Below are 15,748 nucleotides of genomic sequence, written 5' to 3' on the forward strand. Positions count from 1 at the left end.
GGGTAGTAATCAGTTTTGTTTTTTTCATTTAACACAGTTAGTCTTACTTTGGAGGTACAACAAAAGAGTACAACATCGCCAAATCATTGAAATTTGTGTATAATTACATAATTGTTGGTGGTGACTCATACGCCGTGGTATGCCGTTCATGGTTCCCACAATTGGAGTTTCGAAATTTTAGTGATTCTTTTTGCAAAAAAACGAATTTCGTTTGGAATATTAATAGTGTTGGCTTAAAGCAAACCGCTTGATAAGCAAAAGTGTCCAAGTGACTGGGTGACAAAAGAAAAAGCCTGGGTAACCAAGCCCGAGTAAATAGTGCGGGCATCAGAAGCTGAATTCACAAAGCTAAAAGTTTTTTGGGCAATTGATTCATCGCTGGATTGGCAAATCATTTGAAAAATATTGCGTTTGGGTGGCTAAATGTTTTTGTTCAGCTATAAACGGAAAGAAGGTAAGTCAATATGAAGCAAAGTTTCTATGCTGTGTATGAATTTGTTGATTATTTGGTTTTGAAACTTTTCGATAAAAAAAAAAATTTTTCTTAAAAAAAATTTTTTAATGAAAAGTGGTTTTTGATTGAAGTTTGATTTGAGGCTGAGAATTATAAAATAATTTCTTCTCAGCGCAGTCAGAATCTCCACTACATAAAGGTCGTTTTGAAAATTTCTTGCTGTTAGTGATTTTTTAGTCGCTAAACAAATACTTGCACGCGTACGATTTAAATCGAAACTTGTTTTATTTTTAATTTTGGTTTCTCTTTTTTAAGCTTTGTATTGTAACCTAACTTTATTTCGCGCTGGCAACGCTGTGTGTATGCCCAGCACCGGTTCCAATCCGCAACTGCTGTCAAATGCAAAGTAAAAACAGGCAAAGCAAGTAAGCAAAAGATAAAAACAAAGAAGAGAAGAATTAGATTTGTAATTAGTGGAAGCCGAAGCGTCATTTGGGGATAAAAACGTGAAAAATAATAAATGAAGTTTGCAAAGCTGCTCAAATGCGCTGGAAGTTGGTGATTTTTGTAACTCAATGAGACTTCAGACAGTTCAAATGCGTACTTACCTATATTTCGCCGGTTAATGAGGTGTGTGGGAATGGAAATGCATTTTTGATATTTGCTTATTTGTATGCATGTATGACCAGCCGGTGAATTTTAATTCGAAACGGTACGTGAAACGAATCGCGTAAACGCTGAGCAAAAGAGTTGTAAATAGATGCAATGTAAATTTTATGAATTCAGTGAGTGAAAAATGTTAAAAAAAAAAATTAAAAAAAAAAAAAATTAATTAAATATAATGAGAATAATTAAATAATAAAATTAACAAAGCCACTAGGTTAGGTTAGGTTATGGTGGGTAGTCGGTCTGCCCGACCAACTCACTTAGACCTTACAGGTCCGTTGTGATACCACTGTGCTACACGGGAACCTCATTTATCTTCCTTCGTGGAACCATTTTGTGGCTCTTATGAAAAGTAGTATTGATGCCAACCCCACGCCAGACAGTTCTGTAAGAGAATTAAAAAAGTATTTACCTAGACAACCTGCTCTGATTTTAGCTAAGGCGGGACCATGGCAAAGGAAGTGCTCGACTGTTTCTTCCTCTTCCTCATCTCTGCAACTTCTGCAATATTCATGGGAGAAAACTCCTAGTCTCGAGGAATGCCTGCCAAATAGCCAGTGACCGGTTAAACAAGCCACGACCTTCGAGATATTGTCTCTTGAGAGACTAAGCAATTCCTTTGTTCTTTTCTTGTTTATTTGCGGCCATAGTAGCCTAGCTGTTAGACATGTATCTTCATTTCTCCATGACCTTTTGGCCTCTTGGATAATGTGTTTTTTTATTATTAGTTTACTCGTGGCCATGGGTGTTCCAGTGGTACTTTTATCACTGAGTAGTTGGAGAGCAGTACATTTTCTGGCTAGCTCAACAAAGCCACTAACTGCGAGGAAGCTTTCAAGTGCGGTTTCTCCCCATTGCAAATTCTAACTGATATACTCGTATGTATGACATTTGCAGCCACAAGCAGTGGCCGCCTAAGACGAAAATTATGTTTTCGAGAAAGAGCACGACTAACTTATACAAGTAATAGGGTAATAATAATAATACTGTTTTTTTCAGTTTCGATAGAATCCACAGTATTTTTGCGTAGAAGAGAAATGAATTAAGTCACACTACATATTTAAAAATAATTCCAAAAAATATTGTAATTGGCTAAACTAAAATATTGTTATCGCTTAAACATATACATATGTATATTTATGAAATAAATGTTTATTTTGTTACTTCTTGTATGACGAAAATCACAAAACTTGAGTAAAACAGAATTTTTCGCATTAAACATGCACAATTTTGAAAAAGCAGAATTTTAAAAAAGCAGAATTTTAAAAAGCAGAATTTGTTTGCAATTTACAGAATTTTGTCACCCAGAATTTTGTAATACAGAATAATGACACGCTCCCGTAAAAGCACTCTCAGCTGACCAGCGAAAAATGCCAACAGCTGAGATCATCTGATTCCAAACCGCTCCAATTTCACAAGTAAAAAGCATTATTATAGCTAAGGAATGCACTAAAAACATTTGTTATTGTAATTTTTTCAAAGGTATCATTTCGTATGTTTTTTTTGTCGATATTCTAATGTTTTTAATTTGACCACAAAACTTTAATTTGGCATAGTAATCCCGCCAATATGTTCAAACAAAAAGACCAAGCTCGCACATCAAAACACTCCTAGGTGCCTGTAAAACTCGCACCTGGGTGTCTGTTAAACAATAGTAATAAGAAGAGTCTTTGTACTTTAAATGTTGTACAATGGTTTTGGTAGAGAAGGCATTTGGTGTGGTGTGGGAAGGAGAAGGAGGGGAAAGCATGTGGTGGAGACGGCACGGTGATGGTCATAGACTTGGGGTGTTTAAGAAGGCTTTTTTCATTTTTTTCGCGATACAGGTGATCTTATTTTATTCAGTCAATTTTCAACTGTTTTTCAGTTTTAACTTTTTATTTATTTAATAATCTAAAAATGCAGTATTTCTGACAGACTATGAAGAGCTTCCATATAAATATGTATATATGAGGGACCTACAGTTTCGAGCCGACTCCGAACGGCAGATATTTTTCATGAGGCGCTTTTTCAAGGCAGAAATACACTCGGAGGTTTTCCATTGCCTGCCGAGGGCGACCGCTATTAGAACAAACTTATTCTTCTTCCATATAATAATGCAATAATTGGAGAACAGGTTTTTGAAATTTTCATTGCAAAGTTTTGAAAATTCTCAGCAAAATGCACCTGTTAAATCAGGATTTTCTTGAGGTATCCCTGGAAGAAAATTTTTTTCGGTTTTTTTTTTTGATTTTTTTTCGACAAATTTTTCGTAGCACCCAAAAATAATTTTCGCTAAAAAAAATCGGTTAATTTGTTATTGTAGGATTAATGAGTATTAAAAAAAGTAAAAAACAAAACCCCAGATGCACAGTGTGTATCCTGTGAAAAAGTGCTGTGTGAAATTGCAAAGCGATTGGTCTAGTAAGTTTAGAGTTCTATCGTACGAGGGCTTAAAAAAAGGGGGAAGAAGTAAAACAAAAACGCCATCAAGTCGAACAGTTGTATAAACCTCGGGCCTGAAGTAACAAATGCTCAAAAACTCATAAATGCTAAAATTTTGCTCCAATCGACTTGAAATCTTTGCACAATATGCTTAAAATCTGCATCCATCAAAAAAAAAAAACAAAAAAAATCAAATGCAAAAAAGTTTGAAATTCCTTACACTACCTTAATCTTAGACCCGCTTTGACCTATGTATCCTGTAAGGACACAAAAGCTTATAAATAATTCCATTTTATGAGCTTACTTTACTTTAAAAAGTATAGTTGAGTCTACCTATTTAGTGATACCAAAAGTTAATAGTTGTTTTTATGATATTTTTTTAAACGTATTTCAAGTTGCCGTTTTTTAAATAAAATAAAAATTGAGTAAAATTTGGGTTAGGAAATTCTTCGGAAATGCTATATTTTACAGTTTTTCTAGTCGAGAAATTAATTAATTTATTTATTTATTTAGTGATTCAATCCTTATAATTATTAGTGCTAGGTTAAAATTTTTATGATAAAAATTACACACATATTGTAATTTACAAAGCCAAACAAATCAAGTTTTTGATCTTTATTTTTACATTAAACTTCAGTTATATGGCGTCATCACACAGTTTTTGGTATTTTTATGGTTTTTGTTGAACAAGTTTTATGTTTACTTTTTTTAAGGCTAAAAATTCACATTTGACGGCGGTTTTATTTTAAAACTTGTGCTAAACGATACTGCAAAAATCATTTCAGTATTTTTCTTAGAAAAAATAGCATTGACTAAAAAAAAATTTTTGCTAAATGTTGTTCTTCCAAGAAGGTCGCAGCGGGGCTCTCAATCGGCGGGCATTGTAGCATCGGCGCCAGTGACCTGAATACAGAAAACCGAATTTTTTTTTGTTTATTAATGTCATAATTTCTATATGAATTAATAATAAATGGAAAAACAAACAAAAAATTCGTGGAATAAAATGCTTAAAAAAATTAATTTTGGGGCGAATTTTCCTACTATTTTTGCTTCGAAAAAAAATATTTTTTCGAAAATTTTTCGAAAACTTGTAAATTCACATAGAAAGTACTATCATAAAAGAGATGTGTGCAAAATCGGTCAATAACTTTTCGAGTTATCGTGTACGCAATTCGAAAAATATATCATAGTTTTGAGTAAAACGCGTCTAAAGTTTGAATACCGCTCCCAGCGCTCGAACGCAAAAAATAGAGTCGTCACGGTTGACGATCTATAATATAAGAAACACGTTCTAAAACGTTCTAAATTTTTTTTGACATATTCTTCAGAAATTTATAAAATTTGTATTTAATTAAAAAATTTTAAATTTAATTTTTTGTTTAATCCAAAAAACAAAATTTTTTTTGAGTACGTGGTTTTGGAGCCCATTAAGGTTTGGTAAAATAAAAACCAAGTTTGAAGTGACTCAAATTCTTGTTGACTTATGATAATTTTTCCCTGACGGTATTGCGTATTTTCTCTATACAAAAACGTTTTGTGGATTCGTTATATGGAAAAAATTAGAAAAAAAATTATAAAAAATAAATGGGATTTTCTAGAAAATTGAAATTTGGTTTTTATTATACTAAAATATTTGGGCTATGAAATTGCGTACCAAATTTTTTTTTAATTCTGCTCAAAATTTTAAAAGTTTGATGAGAACTTGTCTAGCTTTTATAAATTTTATAGAAAGCTAGAAGCTTGGATTAATTGGTTGGAATTTCCAAGTAAGTTACTATTGTTGTTGTTGTAGCGATATAATTAAAAGTTCAAAATACTCCAAATCTGCTCAAGGACTGCAACCCGCAACACACCCCAAAAATGTTTAAGAGATTTTTTTTTGCTGAAACAATATCAATAATAAATGCCTGCCGCAAAGTATAACAAATTTTAATGGAATATGATACTATCTCATTCCACATATGCCCTTATGTATATAAATGTTATAAAGGTTATAGAAATCAAAGTTGAGCCGCTCCACTAGGAATTCGTTTATTTGCAACACGGCTGCGGCTGTTTCATAGTTAACTACTGATGTTAGCACGAATTTTATGGATTTTTGCTGGGCGTTACCATCGGCAGGCTTGGAAATAAATGCAAATAATTAAGTGATTGAATGATATACATATTTATTTCCAAACGCCTATTAGGTACCCCAAAACAAATGGGGATATGCGCGTGTACTGGGTGTGCCAGTTATCTTTGGTTTTACGATGGCACTATGGCACTGGCAAACGCGTCTAATTGGGACACTCCAATGATAAAGTAACTCATGGATACATACTTGCATATGTATGTATTGTATGTATGTATGCAAATATCGCCAAATCCCACAGTTCTAATATAATAAAATTTTTCTTTGATTAGCTGCTATACAGAGCAGCTGGTGGTAAAAATTTGGCTATAATAGCCTACCAGTTGGTTAAAGAATTACCACAAAATATTGTTTTTGATACTAAATTGTGTAAGCAAGTGTGATATTTTAGCACACAACAATGCAAATTTATATTATGGAGGAATAGAAACAAGAAAACTGTTTAAAGAAGAGAAGCTCTTAGCCACCGTTCCTCTAGCAAAACTTGGGTAGTAAAAAATCAATTGATTTCAAATTGGATTTAATTGACTCCAAAGTTAAAGTAAGTTAAAAAAGTAAACGAAAGTATTTTTTCTAACCCGAATATTGAAAATGCTATTGGTATACCCCTACAAACATGTAAGGTAACTAAACAAAAGTCTGTGCTTTATGTATTTTAAAACAATAAATATATTGAGATGACTAACTTACTTAGGAAAAATGTTCATTCGTAAATTATTAGTTTAGACTCCAAATAATCTAATCGAAAAAGCTTAAAATTGTGTACAATGTGTAGGCATCTATTTATTCTATCACTATACATTTGCTTTCATATTCGCGCATACGTACGTACGTGCATATGCTCATTAGGGTGCCTCACCAAAAAAAAAAAAAACAGGTTGCGGTTTTCCCATTGGAATAGGCACTGGGATACACTGCCCAAAGTTAGACCCAAGGAAGTCGTATAAGCTGCCAGAACACTGCAGTGTATTCCAGGCTGAGGCTTTCGCAGTTGGGAAGGCAGCAGACCTAGCTTGCGATGCTACTAGGACCTACTCCAAGGTTTACTTTTACATATGTAGATAGTCAGGTAGCCATTAAGGATGTTAATCGTTTAGTTAACGTCTAAGATCGTTCTTCAGAGTAGGGAGGCAGTACAAAGGCTAGCAGCAAATTGTAGAAGATATTTCTATGGGGTTCCAGGCAATAAGAGCATTGAAGGGCACAGGAAGTAGACAATATAGCGAAATATAATAATATTTTAAGGAAAAAAATCAAGGCCTACAAGATTTGAAAGCGAACAAAAATCGCTAATAGTTCTAGAAATCGCAGCATTAGAGGCAGCAATATTTAGATCTCAAAGTGCCCTCAAAAAAATTGTGATTTCATAAGCTTCGCTGAGGAATTTTGAAACACCTTTGCCCAAGTAAGGATGGGGAGCCAATTGTTTCTTTTTCGTGGAAGTCATAAAGAATAATAAATCAGTATCAATCGTTTTTTGCATAGAAAGTGATGCACCCTAGTGTATAAGTACATGAATGAATTTTTCAATAACCTGTTTTGCCGCACGCCAACCGTTTAATATAATTTTCGATGTTTTTCTTTTGCAAGTAGTTCGTCATTTCTTTCGCACAACATCCTCATATTTTGTCGCCTCTTGTCTTCTAAATATAAGTCTTTCTATACATATCTAATCGTATTGTACTCATATATGCATACATATATACATACATTTGATAGGACTCCTCGAATTTATTCACTTCAATGTCATCTTTGAGGGTCTTTTTGGTTAAATTTTATTGTGTCTTGTGAAGTGCGCACACTTTGGTGTAAAGTGGTGGAGGTTCTGTAGGAATTTGCAAATATATTTCTAAAAAATATTTTTTGCAACAGCAACTAAAATTTCATGATATTCTATTCATTAGTTCGTGAATTATTGTGTTAAGAGTGACGCTACTTTGGTTATTTTCAAAACAGTGGATCAAAAAGAGTTTCGACTTAAAAAGTGTTGCTTGGACTGCGCTCCATCAGAAACAACAATAAAACGAGGGTTTGCCGACTTCAAATGTAGGCGTAGAGACACTGATGATGCAGAACGCATTGAAAGCCACAGTTTTTTATGCTCATTTTTCGTACCATATTTGAAATATTTGCCAAAATGCAGCAACGGAGCGCTGCTAATAAAATATATTTTGGAAGGAGGCATATTCGGAGGCATTGACTTAGGGCGTGTTTACATAGATGATTATAAAAGGTATTTCAAAAGTGACGTCTTTATGTCAGTAGTGTATAATTTGTAGACGGTACCTGTCTTTTATGCCATCTTTGACTTTTGCCAAATAGACAGATGTACAATTTTTATGCAATAGAGAAACGGGTTAAAATGATTGAAACATATAATGAAAACCGATGGTCCATATTTAAGAACAGAATATTGCGAAGCTCGTGATTTCTTGGAGGAAATAATTGTTCGAATGACTCGACAATTCAAAGCTTGGTGCAAAAATTTCAAGAAATAGAAAAGGTTCTGATGCAAATAGGAAAAGGACTGTCAGATCAAAAACTGGACGTTCTGTTGAGAATATCGCTGCTGTAGCGCAAAGAGTTGCTCCATCTTGAATCTTGACGTTCTCAACAATTAGGCATTCATAAATCGAATGTTTGGCAGATTTACATGCAGATAAAAGCCATGTTCTCGTGGTGAACATTTAAATGATGTAATTTTTCACATATAATTGTTAAGAGCCATATTTTGATTACAAATAGTGAAATATGATATTTCGATTAGGCTCGCTTTCGCACACAACATTTGAAATCACCGCAAAATAATCAGATTTTCGAGATGCAAGGAGCTGAAATCATATTAAATGCGGGGGAAAGCTTAAAAAACCGTTTTAGTCAGCATAAAATGAACGATTCATCTTTTGTATAAAACCTATTTCCTTTTTGTCACAATTATCTTCCTCTGGCTATCTACTACAGGGTGGCGCAAAATTAATCATCCTAACGGAAAATTTATAATTTTTACAAAAAAGCGTCGTACGTCCATCGACTTTGACACCGGCGAACCAGACAGCTGCAGTAAACAAACAGGTAAGCAATGAAGCTCGTAAAGGTCAAAGTAAAGACTTCCATCACTCAAATTCACTTAATAAAAAAGTTATTCAAAAACAAAATTGAATGATTAATTTTGCGCCATCTTGCATTTCCTACTGGGTCTTGCGATCTCTCTTTGCCGCCGATCACTTTGCTTCTTATTTTCGCCGGCTGAAGTGTTTGTATGTCACGCAAATGTGTTTCGCTCTAATATTTTCCAAACCTGTCTACATACTTACACATACATATGTACATGCACACACAAATAGACAAATCGTATCTCTGTATTTTGTGCACTTTATTTAGGTATTCCAATCGTTGCCGTCACTGAGTCAGTCAAGTTTGACCATTTTCGTGAGCGAGCCAATCTATCGTGCAGCATTTACAAACAAACAGCTGTGATCAGGCAACAATTGTAGCCACTCAGATTTCCAGGCATAATCCAGTCTCATAAATATTCATTTATGCACATTTTTTCAAATTTGCAACCACAAGAGCACCCATGTTGAAGCTGTGCGCCCAGTCATTTGTGAGCTCGTCGACGAATTACAACTTCGTTTGGAACTAGCAGCTTTTTCGCTGTGATTTATCATACGTTAAAGTCCACCACCGCTGCTTGTTTTTAGCGAAGTTTGAAACGAAGTGCTTTTATGTGACGTCAAAACAAAGGCGAGGAGAAAAAAATATAAGAAACCACGCTTAAAAAAAAGATATTATATAAAAAACAAAAAATGCAAGCGTTAATGGAAAAAATCAGTTTGAAAGGGTAGCGCGTTGTTTAAGTTCGCAACTTAAAGTTTGACTCTTCAGTGACTGTTCAATGTTGGTTAACGGATGGTGTGGCAAGTAGCGAGTGGCGCGTGATTCACTACCGCAGAAGAGGATTGGTTGGAGTTAAAGTGGGAAAATACACAGATAAGAATAAAAAAAATATTCATAAGCATTGCCTTTTGTTGGGTGCGCAAATTTTAAGTGAATACGCGTAAGAGCCAATGAACTCCGATTTCGCGTGCAGTAAACGGAGTGGCAAATGTAGTGTGACAAAATAAGCGAAGGTGAAGGTATTTTATGTGTGCAAAGCAAAGTGCGTAAATCTATGGCAAAAAAGTATATAAGTTAAACTACACACACATACATATATATGTACCCACATATGCACATACTATGTATATACAAGCTTCCAATATCCTCGTCGAATGTGGAAAGCCAGCAATTCATGATTTGACATTACTTCCAAAGTGTGGCAAATTACTTTTACAAAAAAGCTCGCAACTTTATAACAAGCAATAAATTGAATAATACGCGTACAATGCCATAAAACTCGTTGAATTCCTCAAACCAAAAAAGTTGTGTACTCAAAACCACTTCAAGCAACTTCTCCACTCAACTCTCCAGCAAACAACGCTCAAAGCACGTAACAGGCAACACTCAGCCGTAAAGCCACAGTGAAACGGACTCAACGGCACAAAGCTCAACAATTAATTTTTGATTAGCTATCGACGTCCATTTGGAATAAATTTTCTACTTTTTTAATGTAAGTTGAACTGTGGCTAATTGCGCCAATTATATTTACTTTTCTCTCCTATCTGCTATTTGCCTTTTTTTCTTTCCATAGGAAATTTTTTCGATGCAATTAAATCAGCTTGCATTGGAATTTGGTCTTCGTATTAATTTCATCATATGAAAATTTAATATTTCCTGCAGCATAAGCGCTGGAAAATTACGTGGAAAAGAGGTTTAAATAATTCAAATTATTCGGAAAATTGTTTCTCCATAAAAATATTGTAGTTACACATAGTGGGGCGCCTTATAATCAGTTTCGAAGAATTTCAGTATGCTATAAATTTACGTCAGAGAAATCGCATAAACTCAAACGAACAAATAAGTGAAGTGAACGACAAATAAATAACACGTAAATTATTGTGTATCAAACCGAATGAGCTTAAGAATATTTATTTATGTAAAGCAACTGGTGCCAAAAGCTGCCACAACGCCGCAGCTTTCGTTATTCGAATAGTTTCTTATCTCCTTCATTTCCCAGTTCTTTGAAATTATGCTTCTTTCATTCTCAAATATTTTCTTTATTTCGAGGGCATATTTTATTAAAAAGGTTTTTTTCTGTGGTTTTGGTTGGAAGCGTATTTCTTGCTTTGCTCAACCCTGACCGTCTACTCGTTGGATTTATTTGTTTATTTATTTAATTTTTTATTCGCACCACTTCCATTGTATTGAACGGCACAAATTCTCAGCACCGTCACATGTCGCTCACGTTTTTAGGTGCTTGCGAGTGGTTTAAATATTTAGGTGGCACATGAATATCTATGCATATGTATGTAGATACAAGGTGGCGTGAAATTATTATGAGTGACATTGGACACTCCAGTGCTTGTCGATGTGTATACAGCCACTGTCTAATTCACAAGTGTCAAATATGACGTTATTTTCCGACAGGGTGATTAATTTTGCGCCACCTCGTATATGTATTTCGGATCAACAGCAGCAGTGGTTCAATCACAGGTGCCTAATAAAAAGGGCGATTTTTGGAAAATTTTGTGTAACAATTTTCCTGATTCAAATTTTTCTTCAAACTATCTGTACCCGCCAACAACTAAAATAAATTTAAGAAAAATAACTTAATAGAAAAATCAGTACACAAATATTCAAAAATACATGGTCATACTAATTTTGATGACAATCGGTTGAACTGGGCAGAAGTTTCTACTCTGCAGCACCACCTGGTGGCGAGTGGCATCAATGAGCATATTCTACAAAGCTTCTGTGTGGAAAATACATATATATACCAATTTTTATAATAATCGGTCCAGTAGTTTTTGAGTTCATCGACGACATACAGACAAACATTCATTTTTATATTATATGTAAAGAAGATAAATACTCGCCTCAATTTCGTTTTGCACTTACTTCCCATCGACTTTTACGTTATTTTCATCGCAACTCAAAGTGCATTCAGCTTAGAGAAGGCCAACCTTCTGAAGGCAATCTCTCAAAGGACATAGTAGCATTTTTACGCAGTTAACACCGTATTTTTCTGAACTTCGTATAGATTTCTCTATACGCAAACTGGATTTTGAGGGTCGTACCAGGGCAATCTTTCCAAGTAGGCAGGATTGGAACGACGTGAAAATCTATACCAAGGCTAGTACTTCTGTCTTCACTAACGGAATCAGTCCGGGCAGGGGCTTTCTTTAAATCAGTCAATTTATCTATTTCCTTAAAACTGCCGAATACTGCTAGTGTTTTTCAGGCAGAAGTCTTTGCGATACAGCAGGCATGGAGAATGCTTGGAGACACCCCAGCGAGGGAGATATTAAAATTTGTTGAGACAGTCAAGCTGCGAATAAGTCTCTGAGGGTGCCATGGTGCAGGTCCAAACTGATCAACTCATGTAACGAGGAGAACAAATCTTCTTGGGTGTACAGGTAACATTTCTCTGATCTGGGTTCCAGGACGTAGGAACATAGATGGAAATGAAATTGCTGATGAGCCTGCCAGGAAGGGGTCGACTGAATTGGTTTCAGAGGTATCCCACTGGGTCATCGGCATCCTCCTGACTGTTGGGGGAATTGACTAAAGGGGAATTGCACAACTTATTTGTAAGGAAAGCGCAGATGGCGATTAAGATCTGTTTGTGCTCCTTTCTTCGACAGCCTGGGGCAGTGCGCCAACCTAAATCCCATCAATCTTCTCCTTTATATCAACAACACTGGCTGGTTGAAGTTATCTGCCTGTTGGAGGTCTCATAATGGTATCAAAACGGCGCTTTAGTGTTACTTGGGGAGTTTCGGGGTGGAACTTCAACTATTTCACATACCTACCTACCTACCTAAGTTGTTTGCTAATAATGTAAACATTAAAAATAATTTATCCTTCAATTGACTTCTTTCTAAAGTACTAAGAGTTAAGGAGTAGTGATATTCTCGGAAATATAAAAGTATCTTGAATTTCTACTGCTCAAAAATAGACTTTTAGGTTAAGTTAGGTTGAATGCAATGCCTAGACAGTTTAGTCAAGAAACTATTCATTGTCAGCATAAATTAGAATAAATTTGAAGTTTGCACTTCGACCTCATGGTCTTTTTTGCTCTCTACTCATCGCCGTAGCTCATCTAAACCGAGTTCTCTTAATAAACTTAAGATAGAGCTGGTCTGGGTTGAGTGAATCTGATCACATGAATCCCCATCGGCAAGTGTTCAGCGCTGTAGCTACAACTCCATGCCAATCGTTTCAGGCGCTATGACTGTCAGCGCTCCGCTGACCAATTTTATGGCTCAATAAAGTGCTGAAAGTCATAGCGCCTGCATCGCTTGGTAATGGAGTTCTAGCTTAACGAGTGCGGCGACTTTGGAGACGGAGAGAAGGATTTCACAAGCCTGCAAGTCAAAATTCTCGCCCAGCGCTTGTTGATTTGAATAAAGGCGCACCAAGCCAAGAACACACCGCATAAAACAACCAGCACCCGCTCGTATAACTCGAGAAATTCAGATATTTCAACGAAACTTTCCACACGTATCAACTCTTGGTTTCGAAGCGGTGGTTACCTTCCATATATTTGCACTTTTCAAAATGCAAACCAAAAGTGGCGATAATTCAGTAGTAATACCGCACGTTTCATTACCCTACCCGGTATGGGAATTGGACGTGTTTGCTTTACAAAACATTGATATTCGATTAAAAGTGGTGCCAACAGTTTCAGATGTTCACATAAAACTATTTACTTGTGGAAAAATAAAATAATGAAATAATTACATTCACACAGTTATCAATTGTTCGACGAGCATTTGCAGTAACTACTTTTGTTGTTCTGGTTTTTTCTGTGACCGAATGAGTTAGTGTGCTTTTGTGTGCATGTATGCGCTCTTGCGTATGTGTATGTATGGCTCAACGTCTGCATAAAAACATTTCTTATCGCTGTGTGTCACGCTGTACAATACATAGTTTCAAGTTCATCTACCGTTATATGGTGGAAAGGGAGGGGTGAGAAGGGGAGTGCAGGTGGCACTGAAATAAATTAAACTAAATAAATTGAAGTGTGTTAGTAAAATAAAGGCAAAAAGTGTATACCAGTTTTTCTATTTTTGACTAGGAATTCGATACGATTTTTAACTATAAAATAGTTAATAGACCTAGTTGTTGGTGCTGATGGCATTTATTATATTATAATTTTCGTTGTAATAAATTATAATTATAAAGTGTAATATTACAATTAAAGGGCACTAGCGAGAAGGGTTGGTGGCTTAACCAATAAAATAATTTGGTTAACTTTTTTTTTTGGTCTTTCAAATCAAAAGTTTTGATAAGTAAAATTGATAAGTAGAAAAATTTTGCTCGACTGCATGTTTTTTTTTTCGGTCACCAAACAGTATATAAATGGTCGAATTAATATCACACACAGTTTGTGTCAGAAAAAAGGAACCGCAATTATTCATGAAGTATAAAAGATACATATTTAATTTTTTTTACATGAAAGTATGTACAAAACTACTAGTCGCAATTACTCAATAAGCCGTGTAGAATCCATCGTTGTCGAGTATAGCCTACATTTTCTCGGCATGCTTTGAACCAGCATTTCTGTGTAGCTCGTCGACAAAGAGGACCGGATTTTGGGAACTTGCCGCATGAGTCGCTTTAAATCATAGACTGGCTTTGCGCAAAGATGCGTTTTCATAAGTCCCATACGTTTTTAATGGGGTTGACGTCTGGGGACTCGGAAGGCCAGTCCATTACTGTGACGCTATTTTCCTATTTTGTTGTTTTTCTGAGAGCAGTGGTTTTGATGATGAGGGACGGTAGAATATTTTCGCGTCCTCAGTCGCGTGCTTGGTGAGTCACAAAGAAGAGTCCCGTTCAAAAAGTTGGACGATCACTTTATCCTACTTTTTTGTCGTCACTCGCTTCAAACCGCGCTCGGAATAGTCATAAACATTTTTGTACACTTTATATCTCGCTGATTCCACATTACAAAAACCTTTTTTGATTTTTTAATCAGTTTTGCAGCCGCGGCATAAGATAATTTCGGCCCTTTTGAATGCGTGCATAGAAATACCGCCTCAAAACGCTTCGCGTGCTTCTCACTCATTTTGGTTTGGTTGCGTTTACGGGAAAGTTTCGAACGACACTAACCTGAGTTACCACTGGCGTCGTAGCTCTTGTGTGGGACTATTACGCAGCAAAAAGCAGAACGAAATATATCTTGAAGTTACAATATATCTGTTCTTCTGACACAGACTGTATGTGAAGGCGTCTAAACTCCAACGAAAAAAAAAATTAAACCAACCTATCGATTTCTGTATTCACCGTCTTCCACTAGCACCAACATATATACCATGAAACTCGTTGCAGCTAAGTTATTATTATTTATTATTAATATTTAATATTTTGCAATACTGCAACAAAACCATCAAAAACAAATTTGGCCCGTAACAAACGCCAATCTCAGCGGTTAACTTGTCATTGTGCCATTAGACGCGTCGGTGTTAGTGACAGCTGAGCGCACACGCCATTAATGATAGACTCTATAACGGTAACAACTAGTACAAAGTTAAACACAACAGCACTGCAGACTTTTTCCATTGTCAATATTTGCTGATAACTTAGTTTGCCGTTTTTTGGGTGCGTTCGCTTCAATATTGGTTTTTGTTGTTGCTGTTGAGGTTGGTTTGATTACTGTTAGTTGCCATTATATTGTTAGTTGATAGGAGGATATGGCCCCACCTGTCATAAAATAATTTCGCTTAATGTCATGGCGACAAATGTAAGTGATTTTTTCTTTGTTGACTAATTTTTTTAATTTTTTTTTAATGTTTGAACTTATGTAAGTACATACATCTGTACATAACTAGAATTGAAATAGAAAATTTTAACTTACTAATAAAATACTAAAAGAATAATAAAAAAAAAACAAAAAAAATCGTTATCGGCTCTGATAGTTAGTTCACAACCAATAATTGCTTAGATAAAAACTAACGCTTTCTAGA

General features: G+C 35.4%; 1 protein-coding gene across 5 annotated transcripts in view; it reads left to right on the top strand.

The window, feature by feature from the left end:
* The first annotated feature begins 931 nt into the window (after positions 1-931).
* The window catches only part of LOC129245255 (phospholipase D1), a 61,073-nt gene continuing 46,256 nt past the window's right edge, over positions 932-15,748 (top strand). For 2 of the 5 annotated variants that reach the window (XM_054883307.1, XM_054883317.1), the window contains exon 1: positions 932-1,084. Coding sequence is in view for 1 of the 5 variants with exons in the window: in XM_054883311.1 (XP_054739286.1) it covers positions 1,215-1,239 (25 nt within the window). In the remaining 4 variants the exon portion in view is untranslated. Of the gene's footprint in view, positions 1,240-9,255; positions 10,288-10,469; positions 10,489-15,748 lie in introns of those variants that run through there. The other 3 variants (XM_054883311.1, XM_054883316.1, XM_054883318.1) reach the window with 3 other exon arrangements.

The sequence above is a fragment of the Anastrepha obliqua genome, chromosome 4 (genome assembly GCF_027943255.1).
Source record: "Anastrepha obliqua isolate idAnaObli1 chromosome 4, idAnaObli1_1.0, whole genome shotgun sequence".
Classification (NCBI taxonomy): Eukaryota; Metazoa; Arthropoda; class Insecta; order Diptera; family Tephritidae; genus Anastrepha; species Anastrepha obliqua.